Here is a 14918-nt window from a genome sequence, read left to right on the forward strand (position 1 = left end):
TGGAGAGATGACTTACTATTATTATTTATTTGCAAGCAGAGGGGGATAGAAGACAGACAGAGAGAAAGGGCACATCAGGGCCTTTAGCAACTGCAAATGAACTCTAGAAGCACAAGCCACTTTGTACATATGGCTTTATGTAGATACTGGGGAATCAAACCCAGGTCATTAGGGTCTGAGGGCAGGCACCTTGACTACTAACCTCTCTTCTTTTAATCTTTATGCTTGATGAAAGCCCAAAGATAGGAGCTAAAATTTCTTTAGTAAAGCACCCATTAACCCGGTACTTCCCTATACTTTAGTACTTTTCACTACCAGTAAGCTATGCCCAAAGCACCTTAGGAGACAAAGTAGAATTCTGTCAGGATCTACTGGGTAGGAGAAAGGAATATTCCAAATGTGTCTTGTGAATACAGTACATACATGATTATCAGGAACAGGGTGACATAAGTTTGACGGATGAGTATCTCCTAAAGAAACAAGAATGCAGATTAAGCTCTTAATTTATGAATATATCATTTAGGAAGTGATCATTTACAAAAATTTACCAGGCTATCATTATTGTTTGTTGCTTTGTTTTGAAGGGCTAGGGATTGAATGAACCTAGAGCCTTACGTGGTATGCTAGGCAACTGCTCCACCACTGAGCTCTTCCTCCAAACTTCTGGCTACCACTTTCTTTCTTTTCCCACATTTACCAGTAAGAAAATCATGCCCTGAAGTTGCCAGCCGATATAGGGTATGAGGGTGTTAGTCACCCAGGCCACAAGAGGCTGTTACAGTACCAGCTACAGTGGTCAGAACAGCATGGGTGGATATAACTTGTTTGGTAAGAGCATTTGAGGTATTTCACAGCCAAGAAGCAGAAATGAGTAGCTTATTACTCCAGAGGGAGTTGTGGGACCCTTTTTGTCCCATGAGCATATTCGGGTTTTGGTTTTTTTTTTTTTTTTTTTTTTTTTTTGTTGCTGTGACAGAATTCCTGACATAAACAACTTGAGATGACATGATTTATTTGTGTTTATCATGGTCAACAAGCTTGTGGCACAGCTGAGCAGCACATGTCAAGGGGGAGGGGAGGATTCAGAGAGAGGACAATGCTGGTGATCTCTCTCTCTCTCTCTCTAGAGGAGAAATCCCCTTTGATTCCATCCAGGCCCCCACCCATGGGATGGTGCTACCCACATTCCAAGCAGGTCTTCACCCCTCAGCTAATCCTCTCTAGAAACGCCCTCATACCCAGAGGTGTGCCTCACGACTCTCCCTGGCATGCTCACCCACTCAGGCTGGCAGTGAAGATCAACTATCACAATGAGTTTGCAAAACCTGGAGTGAAAAATGTTCTCCTCAGTGTTTCCTCACTGAAGTGTTTGCAAAGTTTTCTTCTAGCATGTTATTAAGTAAACTCAAACTATTGTTTCCTACTTTTCTCCTACTGGGTTAACCTCTTGGTAGTGAGGCACAATAGAAAAACAGGAAAAATTAAGGGAACATGGGAAGGAAGGGAATCTTTTTCCCTGGAGCTTGGGTCAAGTCTCTCACTGGCCAAGTCAAGAACTTTACACAAATAACAAAATTACTGTGAAGATGGCCTGTATAGAAATGATATTCCTTTTTTTTTTTTTTTTGGTTTTCCGAGGTAGGGTCTCACTGTAGGTCAGGCTGACTTGAAATTCACTATGTAGTCTCAGGGTGGCCTTGAACTCATGGCAGTCTTCCTACCTCTGCCTCCCAAGTGCTAGGATTAAAGGCGTGCACCACCACACCTGGCCTTTTTTTTTTTTTTTTAAACACAGAGATATTTCAAATAAGAATGTTGAAATAACATACTTAAGGCCTAAGCATATATGATCTTGAGTTTAATTTACTTCTTTTCTAGCTATAAACCTGCAGTTTTCTCAGAATCTTGTAGGCAAGCACTTTAACTGCTGGGCCATCTCTCTAGCCCCTTCTCAGACTCTTGTTTGCAGCCAAATTATCTTAACTTCCTTGTGACCTCATGTAGTGAGGATTCTTTGTGACCTGTGGTTTTATCTTATCAGACTAAGCAACCACCATCCTACAGATCCATTTACCAAAAAAAAAAGTTTCTTAGAAACTCTTTGAACAATGTGTGATGGTTTATATTGATTGTCAGCATGCCAGGATCTAGAAATCTAGAATCACCTAGGAGACAAACCTATGAGCACATCCCCGAGATAGTGTCTAGGTGGGGCAACTGAGGCAGGTGGCACCATCTGGTGAACTGGTGTCCTGGACTAAATAAAAGAGAGAAACCTAGTGAGCACCAGCATCCATCTCTCTCTCTGCTTCCTTGCAGTGGACGTGAAGTGCCCAGCTGCCTCACCTTCCTGAACATGATGAACATCTGTATCTGCTTGAACATTAAGACCAAATAAATCCTGCCTCCCTTAAGTACCTTTTGTTAGGTATTTGGCTCACAGCGACAAGAAAAGTAATTCATGCACACTGTAATTTCAGACGCCTCCAAAGTCATGTATATGACTTTTGTTAAGACACTTAATTGCAATTCAAAAATCCCACGTTCTTGTCTTGGGTGTGTATTGTCCCATACTCTTTCTCTTAACACCTACAGTTAAGCCATCTGCTTAATACTGACTCCTTGTGAAATTCTTTTCTACTGTGAATTCAAGAATCCCTCAGCCTGGGCTAGAGCAAGACCCTATATTGAAAAAAAAGAATCCCAGTTTCACTTGAACAGAGGTTGTGATGGATGACACCAGAGAGCTGTATCTCCCGCTGACAGTAGTGATGTTGTCTAAGGTAAAGCAGTTCATGACAAATTGTTATACCACACCACAGTGAACATATTGTGTAGTCACATGTTTTTTGGATAACTTACAGATGGTAGATCTGTAATTAAAAAAACAACTTTTTTGTGTTTGTTCAGTCTAATTTACAAAATTTTCATTTATAATCTCTTTGGTTAAGTTTAGGCTTTTTTTTGGGGGGGGGTGGTTCAAGGTAGGGTCTCACTCTAGCCCAGGCTGACCTGGAATTCACTATGGAGTCTCAGGGTAGCTTCAAACTCACAGCAATCCTCCTATCTCTGTCTCCCTAGTGCTGGGATTAAAGGTGTATGCCACCACACCCGGCTAAATTTAGGCTTTTTAAAAGTTTATTTTGAGAACTGAGACACAATACTAATGATGTAGGAATTGGTGAGGACTTGACTTAAAACTTTCCTTATACTGTGATTATTTCTTTTTGGGTGCATTTAGTCAAGTGAAACTTGATAAATTTTGTTGTTGTTGTTGTCATTAAGTAAATTTTTTATTTTATTTATTTTTTGGGTTTTCGAGGTAGTGTTTCACTCTAGTCCAGCCTGACCTGGAATTCACTATGTAGTCTTAAAGTGATCTCGAACTGCTGGGATTAAAGGCATGAGCCACCACGCCCGGCTTAAGTAAATTTTTGAAAAAGTAAAACTTTTCTCACAATTAAAAAGAAACAGAAAGAAAGGCCTGAAGGTGCTGTCCATATGATGATGTGTCTACTTGCTATCAGCTTGGGTTGAGTTCTTTAGAGGCAGAAGCTTCTAGACCTGGTCACACGTGCCTGTCTGCCCTCTCTGCCCCAGTGAGGCAGCTGGTCACATTGCGTCCACTGACTTTCACATTCCTCTGTTGTTTGTGTGACTAATACGTCCTTATAGCAATGAAATTACTATGATGGGGAGGTCAGAGATCTGAGATGCTGTTTGGACTAGACATCATGGGAACTGAGGGTAGAAGAAAGAAACTGGATCCTGAGGCAAAAGATCTTTAGATATATAATCATATTTCTGAATGACAGTAATCCTTTCCTTTCTCAGGCTTTCATGAAGACCAGGCTGGCCTCAAGCTTGCTATGTAGCTAAGGATGACGTTGAACTGATCCTCCTGTCTCTACCTCCTGAGTGCTGAGATCATAGGCATGTGCCACTGTGTCAAGTAAGTAGCATGCAGTACTGGAAATTGAGCCCAGAGATTCATGCATACTAGTCAAGCACTCTACTAACTGAGCTGCATTTCTAGCCCCAACTCTTTTTTTTTTCTTTTTTTGATTTTTTGAGGTAGGGTCTCACTCTAGCCCAGGCTGACCTGGAATTCACTATGGAGTCTCAGGGTGGCCTCAAACTCACTGCGATCCTCCTACCTCTGCCTCCCGAGTGCTGGGATTAAAGGCATGCGCCACCACACCCGGCCAGCAATACTTTCTAACTTGTTCTTATAGTTGATATTTAAAGCACTGTTTGGTAAGGACATCATTGCACTTGCAATTGTCAGGTCACCTCCCCTCCTCAGGAATAATTACTAGACTAACTCCAAATTGATCTCTTTTAATCCCTTTTGTCTGTGCTATCTATAATCATCCAATGTTCATATTGACTGAAGTAATTTCAGGCTAATCTATCTTCCCTAAATAGCATCTATTCTTTTTTTTTCCACTGTTATAGGTCTTTTATTTATTTATTTATTTATTTATTTATTTATTTATTTATTTATTTATTTAATAGCATCTATTCTTTAAAATAAAAAAAATAAACCGGGCATGGTGGCACATACCTTTAATCCCAGCACTCAAGAGGGAGTTTGAAGCCACCCTGAGACTACATAGTGAATTTCAGGTCAGCTTGGACTAGAGTGAAACCCTACCTTGAAAAACCAAAAAAATAAAATAATAACAAAAATAAAATAAAATAAAACATAATCCCAACATCTGTGAGGCCAAGGTAGAAGATACAGAGTTCAAGGCCAGGATGAACTCTATAGTACAACCCTGTTCAAAGAGAAGAGAAAAAAAAGAGGGGGGAAGAGAGGGAAGAAGAGAAGAGAGAATAAAAGAAGTTTATATATAAAACCAAGCCAAGTGGTTGAGCATGTAGCTCAGTGGCAGAGCAGTTGCCAAGTATGGATGGTAAGGTGTTGGGTTTCATCTCCAGCATGATAAAAAAAAAAGAAAAAAAAAAGCATGAAGATTGCCATGTTAAGATCAGACACAACCGAGTTAGGAAAGTACTTCCGGGATGAATGCTGTAATAGCTCACTTCAGTGGTGACTCAGTGCTAAGTCTGCGCGGTGTACCCTTCTCGGCAGGATAGGATCACATGTTTTAGAAAAGGAATGCATCACCTGAGGCCATTTTCTTCTTGTCCTTTACTTTGCTTTTTGTCTTTTTATGTTTCTCTTTTGAATGAGACGTGTGTTTATTTTTCTTAGAACTGGAAGGGTCTTTTGGAACTGAAGGGTCACCTGTGTGGAGAAAGCCCAAGGTTAATTTGTAGGCTAACACTCTAGCTATAAGTCCATTAAGTAATTGTTATAGGCATATGTGTGATAATCAGGAAAACACAAATTGAAGATTACTACTCAATTGTTTAAAACAAAAAAAACCCAACTATGGTGGCTGGAGAGATGGCTCAGTAGTTAAGGCAAAACCTAACGACCTGGGTCTGATCCCCCAGTATCCATGTAAAGCCAGATGCACAAAATGGCGCGTGTATCTGGAGTTCATTTGCAGTGGCTAGAGGCTGTGACATGCTCATTTTCTCTCTGTTTGTAAACAAATGAATGAATAAATAATAAAATATTTTTAAACTATGGTGTAGAAAGTTTGCAGTAGTCTGTTAGCTTGTTAGCTTTGATCACTGTCACATCTGAACTTAGACTATCCAACCTCTCAAACTGGGTCTAAGTGTGTCAAGTGAGAAAAGAGTATTAAATTCATTGTGTGACATGACACGTCAAAACCACTATCCTCCTTGGTGTTGTATAACTCTTATTGGTAGAGACAAAAGAGTTCAAAAAGTGACATCAATGACCTTTTTTGTTGGTGCCAGGGGCCACTGAGCAATATCCTCAGCCTGGCAATGACATTCTTTTTTAATTATTTTTTTTATTTATTTGAGAAAGAGAGGAAAAGAGAAAGAGAGAGTGCCAGGGCCTTCAGCCACTGCAAACAAACTCCAGACACATGTGCCACCTTGTTCATTGGGCTTATGTGGGTCCTGGGGAATCAAACCTGGGTCCTTTGGCTTTTCAGGCAAGGGCCTTAACCACTAAGCCATCTCTGCAGCCCAGCAATGACATTCTTGAATATGACTTTTTGTATCTATGAAAGAGTTTCTTTAAAAAAAAAATTGGGGGCTGGAGAGATGGCTTAGCAGTTAAGTGCTTGCCTGTGAAACCTAAGGACCCCGGTTCGAGGCTCGATTCCCTAGGACCCACGTTAGCCAGATGCACAAGGGGGTGCTCATGTCTGGAGTTCATCTGCAGTGGCTGGAAGCCATTGCACACCCATTCTCTCTCTCTCTGCCTCTCTCTCTCTCTCTGTCATTCTCATCTGTCACTCTCAAATAAATAAATACACTCTCAAATAAATAAAAATGAAAAAAAATATTTTATTTATTTATTTGAGAGAGAAAGAGAGACAGAGAGAGAAAGAGGCAGATAGAGAGAAAGAGAGAAGAGCCACACCAGGGCCTGTAGCCATTGCAAATTAACTCCAGACACATATGTGCATCTGGCTTATATGGGTCCTGGGGAATTGAACTAGGGTCCTTAGGCTTCACAAGCAAGCACCTTAACCACTAAGCCATTTCCCCAGCCTTGTGGAAAAGTTTCTTTTTCTTTCTTTCTTTCTTTTTTTAGGTGTGTGTGGGGGGGTGTTGAGGTACGGTCTCACTCTAGCTCAGGCTGACCTGGAATTCATTATGTATTCTCAGGTGGTCTCGAACTCATAGCAATCCTGCTACCTCTGCCTCCCCAGTGCTGGGATTAAAGGCGTGCACCACCATGCCCGGCTGGAAGAATTTCTTAAACTTGCGGTTGAATATAGCTAAAGAAAAGCATATCATCACATTGACTATTTCTCAACTTTAGTTCAGGACTATGAATCTCCAAAACCCTGTGTCACACTGCCTGGAAATTAGCATTTTCAGCCAGGCATGGTGGCACACGCCTTTAATCCCAGCACTCGGGAGGCAGAGGTAGGAGGATCGCCGTGAGTTCAAGGCCACCCTGAAACTCCATAGTGAATTGCAGGTCAGTCTGGGTCAGAGTGAGATGCTACCTCAAAAAACCAAAAAAAAAAAAAAAAAAAAAAAAAAAAAAAACTAAAAAACTTAGCATTTTCTCTAGTCTATTTACACCCAGTATTGAATTACACCAATTACTCTACTCAACCTCAAATAACCTGGAGCTTCTCTTATCGTCATTATCAGGGAAGGTGACAGCCTTGCTTCCTAACTCAAAGAGAAGCTTCAAGCGATTTAAGTCTTTTCATAACTCTTATCAGCACTTGTACCTGTAGATTTTGCTTTTGCAGTGGTACTCCAAATCTCTGTGCATCTATCCAAAGTCCCTCTAATAGTAGCTCAGGTTGAGTTCATATTTCAACATGCTATATCAAGCTTTTTTTTTTTATGAGAGAGAGAGAGAGAGAGAATAAATAGAAATAAAGAGGATGGGCATGACAGGGTCTCCAACTCCTGTGCAAATAAACTCCAGATGCATGTCCCATCATATGAATTTGGCTTACGTGGGTCCTGGGGAATTGAACATGGGTCGTTAGGCTTTGCAGACAAGAGCCTTAATCATTAAGCAATCTCTCTAACCTTCAAGCTGTTTAAAAATTTTTTGGGGCTGGAGAGATGGCTTAGCGGTTAAGTGCTTGCCTGTGAAGCCTAAGGACCCTGGTTCAAGGCTCGGTTCCCCAGGTCCCACGTTAGCCAGATGCACAAGGGGGCGCACGCGTCTGGAGTTCGTTTGCAGAGGCTGGAAGCCCTGGCACGCCCATTCTCTCTCTCTCCCTCTATCTGTCTTTCTCTCTGTGTCTGTCGCTCTCAAATAAATAAATAAATAAATTTAAAATGCAGATTCACTGAGTGTTGACTTATTAAAAAAAAATTTTTTTTGTTTACTTATTTGTGAGACAGAAAGAGAAGAGGGAGGGAGAGAAGGACAGAGGGAGAGACAGAGCAAGTGTGCCAGGGTCTCTTGCTGTTGTAAAAGAGCTCTGTACACATGTGCCATTTTATACATCTGGTTTTACATGGGTATCAGGGAATTAAACCCAGGCTGGCAGGCCTTGCAAGCAAATGCTTTTAATCACTAAGCCATTTCCCCAGCCCCTCAAACTGTTTTATAAAGACCACTAAAACCCATCCACGAGGCATAAGAGGAGCCCAGACAGCCTAATCACATATTAAGGCTCCATCTCTCAAGACCACCCATTAGCAAAAGGATTTTGGAATGGCACATTCAGCATACAGCAATAGTTATATAAAACATTTATAATTCCATTGCAAACTATAAAACAAGGTATGTTCAGAAAGGCATAATTGCCTTTTCTGCTCTATTCCCTTCCTTATCCATATCACCACTGTCATTTATTTTCATTTATTTTATTGTTGTATTTTATTTGCTCTATTATATGTATGCATATACATATTCATAACTTTTTCCTTTTTCATATATTTCTTAAAGTAGCAACTCTATATGTTATTTTTCATATTGCTTTTTCCCATTTAGAATGGAAAGAATACATCACAAGCCAGGTGTGGTAGTGCACGCCTTGAATCCCAACACTCAGGAGGCAGAGGTAGGAGGATTGCTGTGAGTTTGAGGCCACCCTGAGATTACTAGTGAATTCCAGGTCAGCCTGAGCTAGAGTGGGACACTAGCTCGAAAAACCAAAAAAAAAAAAAAAAGAATACATCACAGATAGAATCCCATTGTAGTATCAGAGATTTTTCTTGCTTTTTTTTTTTTTTTTTTTTACAACTAGTTCTTTCTTGATAGCATGTAGTCGTATGCATGTTTTCTGTATTTTTGCCATTGTAACTTTTGGATTCTTAGAAGTGGATTTTTGGGTCAAAAGTTGATATTTATTGTGAAAGAGGGGGCAGAAAGAAGGAAAGAGCCAGAGAATGGGGGGAGAAGTGCTTTGGATTGCTATCTTCTGGGCATGAAGTAGTGGTTGCATTTATGAGCTCACACTGACTATTATTACCTGCACAAGACCTGCACCATATTGGGTCCATTAACTATTGTCATGGATGATGGAGGAGGGCAAAAAGGTAGGGGAAAGCATCAAAGTAGAAGAGTGATTCATTGGAAAGAAGAAGGGGAGGGATATGAAGGTAGGGAACAAAAGAAGATAATCACAGGTGATTGGATTAAAAATATATTATGGCTATATTATGGCTGGGTATGGTGGCGCATGCCTTTAATCCCAGCACTCGGGAGGCTGAGGTAGGTGGATCACTGTGAGTTCAAGGCCAGGCTGAGACTACATAGTGAATTCTAGGCCAGCCTTGCCTACAGTGAGACACTATCACAAAAAACAAACAAACAAATATATATAATGTACATTTATGAAAATTATCAATAAAAAGTTAAAAAAGAATCTATTGAACTATGAATAAGTGCTTTAAGAAAAAAGAAACCATGCTGCACCTAGAAGCCATGTATTGTTATTGAAAAATTTCACAGGCAAAATGTTCCAATTGATGTGATGATGGCAAGTCTGTTATTGAGGAAACTAACTGCTCTCTGGATTTGTAGCTCACTCAATAGAAAGGAATAGATTCCTGGTACTGAAAACCGAGTCAAAAGCCTATGGCTAGGGCGATCATAAGCCCTGGGGGAAGCTACTATTATTGTTTGCCTAAATTGATATATATACCCAACCAAACTGCCCTCTAAATGCTTATGCTCATATATTAATGCTACTCTCACTTGGTTAGAGAAACTTCTCTTTTCAGATAGCAGTGACCACTGGAAAGATTCAAAACTCATCAAAGTGCAGAGAAATGACAGTGGAGTATTCAGACCTGCATAATATGAGGACAAAAGAAAAGTGATGACATCAAAATGGACTAGTTGGAAAGAAGAAGGGGTTCAGTGAAGGGAACATGTGGGGGGGACCATAGGAGGGTGATGGGACGGGATTATGATCAAAGTACACTGTGTATATGTATGGACACTGTCAATAAATTTTTTTAAAAGAAAGCAAGCCAGGTATGGTGGTGCATGCCTTTAAACCCAGCACTTGGGAGGCAGAGGTAGGAGGATCTCCATGAGTTTGAGGCCACCCTGAGACTACATAGTGAATTCCAGGCCAGCCTGAGCTAGAGTGAGACTCTATGTTGAAAAACAAAAACAAAACAAACAAAAAACAAAAACAAAACAACAACAAAAAGAAAGCAGAAACCACACTTGGAGAAATATTGTTTAGTTAAAAATAATAAACACGAGGAAGAAAAGATCATGACATCAAAATCAAAGAGAAACTGATTGAGGGAGGGATGGGGTTAGGGATGGAGAATGGAGTTTTCAAGGGGAAAGTGGGGGGAGGGTGGGAATTACCATGGGCAATTTTGGAATTATGGAAATTGTCAATCAAATAAATAAAATAATAAACACGCTGGGTGTGGTGGCACACACCTTTAATCCCAGCACTAAGGAGGCAGAAGTAGGAGGATCATAGTGAGTTCAAGTCCACCCTGAGACTACAGAATGATTTCTAGATCATCTTGGGCTAGAGTGAGACCCTACCTCGAAAATACCAAAAGAACAAAAACCCAAAATGGATGTAGCTTCATCACTTACCAGCCTGGCAAATGAAATAATGCTTTTGTGCACACTGGTCCTGTTTTGATGACATGTCTTCGGAACTTTTGAACACAGAGGTGCATTTGCCATACTTTGAGACCCCCCAGGGTATACCATTTCCTGAAGGGAGACCAGACGCAGATAAGCCTCATTCCTTATGGTCAGACTTTAACACAGAAGCCCAATTTGGTTAATGTCGGGAGCCATAGAGCAAAAGCCTCTCTCCATTTTGCCTGGACCTGCTCATAAACTGGCTCATTACTCAGAAAGCTGGTCCATCTAGCTTTCTGTTAGGTACTTCTGGAACCGGTCAGCAGACTACTTACAGAATCTTATCTTTTGCAAAAGGCCAGTTTATGGTCAGGATGTGAAACCTGGTGCAGTCAGGATGTTAAGCCAGTGAGGCAAGATTAGATGAACACCTAATTACAACCCCTCTAGGTTTCCTGACAACTCCTTGCCCTGGCCACATCTCCTTCCCCCTACAACTCCTTGCCCTCACCACGTCCCCTTCCCCCTACAACCCTGTATAAACCTACATGTAAGAATAAACTCTCGGGCTGGAGAGATGGCTTAGCGGTTAAGCACTTGCCTGTGAAGCCTAAGGACCCCGGTTTGAGGCTCGGTTCCTGAGGTCCCACGTTAGCCAGATGCACAAGGGGGCGCACGTGTCTGGAGTTCGTTTGCAGAGGCTGGAAGCCCTGGCGTGCCCATTCTCTCTCCCTCTATCTGTCTTTCTCTCTGTATCTGTCGCTCTCAAATAAATAAATAAAAAATTTAAAAAAAAAAGAATAAACTCTCGAGGCTGTGACAAACACCTAGCATGGTCTCCTTCTTGTATCTGTTTGTCTTTCACCCAGGTTAGCTTCTCCTTGAGTCCTTGTTCAACTCCCCGCTGGCCGGGGCAGGTTAGCTTCTGGTAGATGAATATTTAGGACTTTTCTCTACTTGTTATAGATTACTTTATATCAATTCACATTATATCTTTCTTTCACAGGGCTTAGCACTAATTTACCTAAATATTAATGAAGGAAATAGTGACGACATAATAATGTTTTGAAGTTTTCTCTAAAATTGCAAACTTATGGGCCATAATTTTGTTAAGTATCTATGTAAGAAAGACAATAGGTAGAGAATGTCTCTTCTGGTTTGTTTTAGAAAACTTGAAGCCAAGGATAATGAAGAAATGTTTATCATAAAATAGCAATACCCATCAAAGACTTTTCTCTTTAGAATTTTGCACAGTACAAGCCAGTTTGTACATCTGTGGTACTAGCATTTGGGAGGCTGAGGCAGGGAAATTAAGAGTGGGAGACCAGTCTAGGTTACATAACTACTTCCAGGTTAGCCTAAGCTACAAAGTGAAATCCTCTCTCAAAAACAAAACAAGCAGGGCATAGTGGCACATGCCTTTAATCCCAGCACTTGGGAAGCTGAGGTAGATCACTGTGGGTTTGAGGTCAGCCTGACACTGTATAATAAATTCCAGGTCAGCCTGGGCTAGAGTGAGACCCGACCTCGAAAAACCAAAAACAACAACAACAAAAAACCTACCCCAAATATAACAAAATTCTGAACAATACCATTTTTTTTGCATGTGTATAAATATGTAGTATGCGTATATGTATGTTGGTGTGTATGTGCGTGTGTGTACACTAAAGACCAGAGATTGATGCTGGGTATCTTCCTCAATTGTTCTCCATCTTGTTTTTTTGAGAAGGTATACCTGAAGCTCACTTACCTACTTAGACTGGCTGACCAGCACGTTCCAGGGATCCTCCTGTATCCGCTTCTCCAGTGCTAGGATTACAGGGGCTCACCACCACACTTGGCTTCTACATGGCTTCTGGGGATCTGAATTTAGGTCCTTATACCTGATGGCAAGAAGCACTTTACCACTGATCTATCTCCCCAGCCCTGTGCACAGGACTTCCCATGAAAGATTAAGTAAATTCACTTCAGATAGGCTCTGAAAAAATAGTTCATTCTAGCCAGGTATGGTGGTGCACACCTTTAATCCCAGCACTTGGGAGGCAGAGGTAGGAGAATCACCATGAGTTCAAGGCCACCCTGAGACTACATAGTGAATTCCAGGTCAGCCTGGGCCAGAGTGAGACCCTACCTCGGAAAAAACAAAAACAAACAACAACAACAACAAAAAACACAACAAAACAAACAAAAAAAGTTCTTTCTCTCTGCTACGGGGACAAATCAAAGTCTATAGCATAGAAGTCTAAATATTACAGAAGAATCATAGTGAGGAAGTGATTTTTTCTGAATATAAAGGCAGAAAGATGAAGGGTTTTTTTTTTCTTCTGTTCCAGAACAAAAGTTAAGGAAGTTTCTTTCATGCATACCAAGCCCCAAAGCCCTACCTGGGTGGCTTGTTCCTTGATGCTTTCGTTGCTTTGGATTTTGCTCAACCCACCACCATGATCCCTCTTCTAGGGAGCTCTGGATGACAGCTTTAATTTCTTGTTTCCAGGCTTGAGCCAGGCGTCCTCCCTGTTTATGACAGTAAGCTTTGGCTTCCTCAAAGCTGCAGTGAACTCTATTGAACTGAAAGCACTGACTTTTCCCATCTTGCTCTGACTTGCTTTGTTTGTGTCCCAGAATGACACCTACTGTCATGTACAACCATGGCCACGTGCTTCTCTGGAAGAACATATTCTCTGTGAGCCAGAAAATGGATCAGGTTTCAGCATCTGCCTGGTCCTTTAAATAGGACTTTCAGTGTGTCTATCATAATTATTGGTATTGTTCTTTTATGTACTGGGAACAATCTCCCAAGGAGACAAAAAAGTTTTGTTTTGTTTTGAGGATCCAGATGGAGTTCTTTTCGGCTGAAACTACATGGCAGGGATCAATAGACAGGACTTCACAAATGGAGCATGACATCTCCATCTGTTCCTACATAACCAAATAAGCCAAATAAAAATCCATTATGGAGCTAAGTCTAAGCGGTAAGAAAATAAGGCATGATGGACTGCTGTGAGAGTCACTAGAAACTGATTGTTTTATTTTTATTTCAACTTTGTAAAGCATCAACCTGAGACTGTATGCATATTGGGCAAGTGCTCTATCACTGAAGAACATGTCCAACAAAATTGATACATTAAAAACAACCTCGGGCTGGAGAGATGGCTTAGCGGTTAAGCGCTTGCCTGTGAAGCCTAAGGACCCCGGTTCGAGGCTCGATTCCCCAAGACCCACGTTAGCCAGATGCACAAGGGGGCACACACATCTGGAGTTCGTTTGCAGTGGCTAGAAGCCCTGGCGTGCCAATTCTCTCTCTCTCTCTCTACCTCTCTCTCTCTCTTTGTCACTCTCAATAAATAAAAATGAACAACAAAAAAAACAACCTCAAAAAATCATTCTTTACAGGTCCCTAAAATTGATCTTGTTGTATATTTTTATTTGTTTGAGAATGAGAGACAGAGACAGACAGAGAGTGGGTATTCCGGGTCCTCCTGTCTCTGTAAATGAACTCCAGATATATGTATGACTTTGTGTGTCTGACTTTATGTGGGTACTAGGGAATCAAACTCAGGCCCCCAGACTTTGCAAGCAAGTGCCTTTGATTACTGAGCCATCTTTTCATCCATGATTTTTTTTTTTTTTAAGCAGAAAAGGCTGGATCTTTTTCAACCCTGATTTTTTTAAAGATTTATTTTTACCCATTTATTAGAGACAGAGACAGAGAGAGAGGGAGAGACAGACAGAGAGAGAAAGTGAGAATAGGCACGCCAGGGTCTCTAGCCACAGCAAAAGAACTCTAGAGGCCTGTGCCACCTTGTGCATCTGGCTTACAAGGGACCTGGAGAATTGAACCTTGGTCCTTAGGCTTTGCAGGCAAGTGCTTTAAGTGCTAAGCCATCTCTCTAGCCCTCAGCTCTGATTTTTAAAAATAAATTTTAATTATTTTTGGCAGCTATTCATGACAAAAGGATGAATATCCAGATTAAAAAGAAAACCTCAAGAGTTAACAAAAGAACAAGTAATCAATAATGGACAATTGATGTGAACTGACACTCTCAAAGGAAGTACTTACAGCCAGTAAACAATGACGTTCCACATCTGCAGCCAACAGAGAGATACACACAAGAACTACACTGAGACTCCATTTTACCTTAGTCAGTGACCATCACCACAGTAACAGAAAGTAACATATGCTGGTGAGGATGTTGGGAAGGAATCTTGTACATTGCTGGGAATATGAATAAGAGCAGCCTATGGAAAAACAGTACGGAGGCTCTTCAATAAAACCTAATCTAGGGATGGAGAGATGGCTTAGCAGTTA

At 41.0% G+C, this 14918-nt stretch overlaps 1 protein-coding gene across 1 annotated transcript in view; it reads right to left on the reverse strand.

Moving 5' to 3' along the window:
* The window catches only part of Pkd1l3 (polycystin 1 like 3, transient receptor potential channel interacting), a 79430-nt gene extending 66145 nt beyond the window's left edge, over window positions 1-13285 (reverse strand). The window contains 4 exon segments of the mRNA XM_045143384.1: window positions 424-470; window positions 5135-5254; window positions 10616-10738; window positions 12994-13285. Of these exon segments, the coding sequence (XP_044999319.1) occupies window positions 424-470; window positions 5135-5254; window positions 10616-10738; window positions 12994-13285 (582 nt within the window).
* Window positions 13286-14918: the final 1633 nt, after the last annotated feature.

This window comes from Jaculus jaculus, chromosome 1, assembly GCF_020740685.1.
Source record: "Jaculus jaculus isolate mJacJac1 chromosome 1, mJacJac1.mat.Y.cur, whole genome shotgun sequence".
Lineage (NCBI taxonomy): Eukaryota > Metazoa > Chordata > Mammalia > Rodentia > Dipodidae > Jaculus > Jaculus jaculus.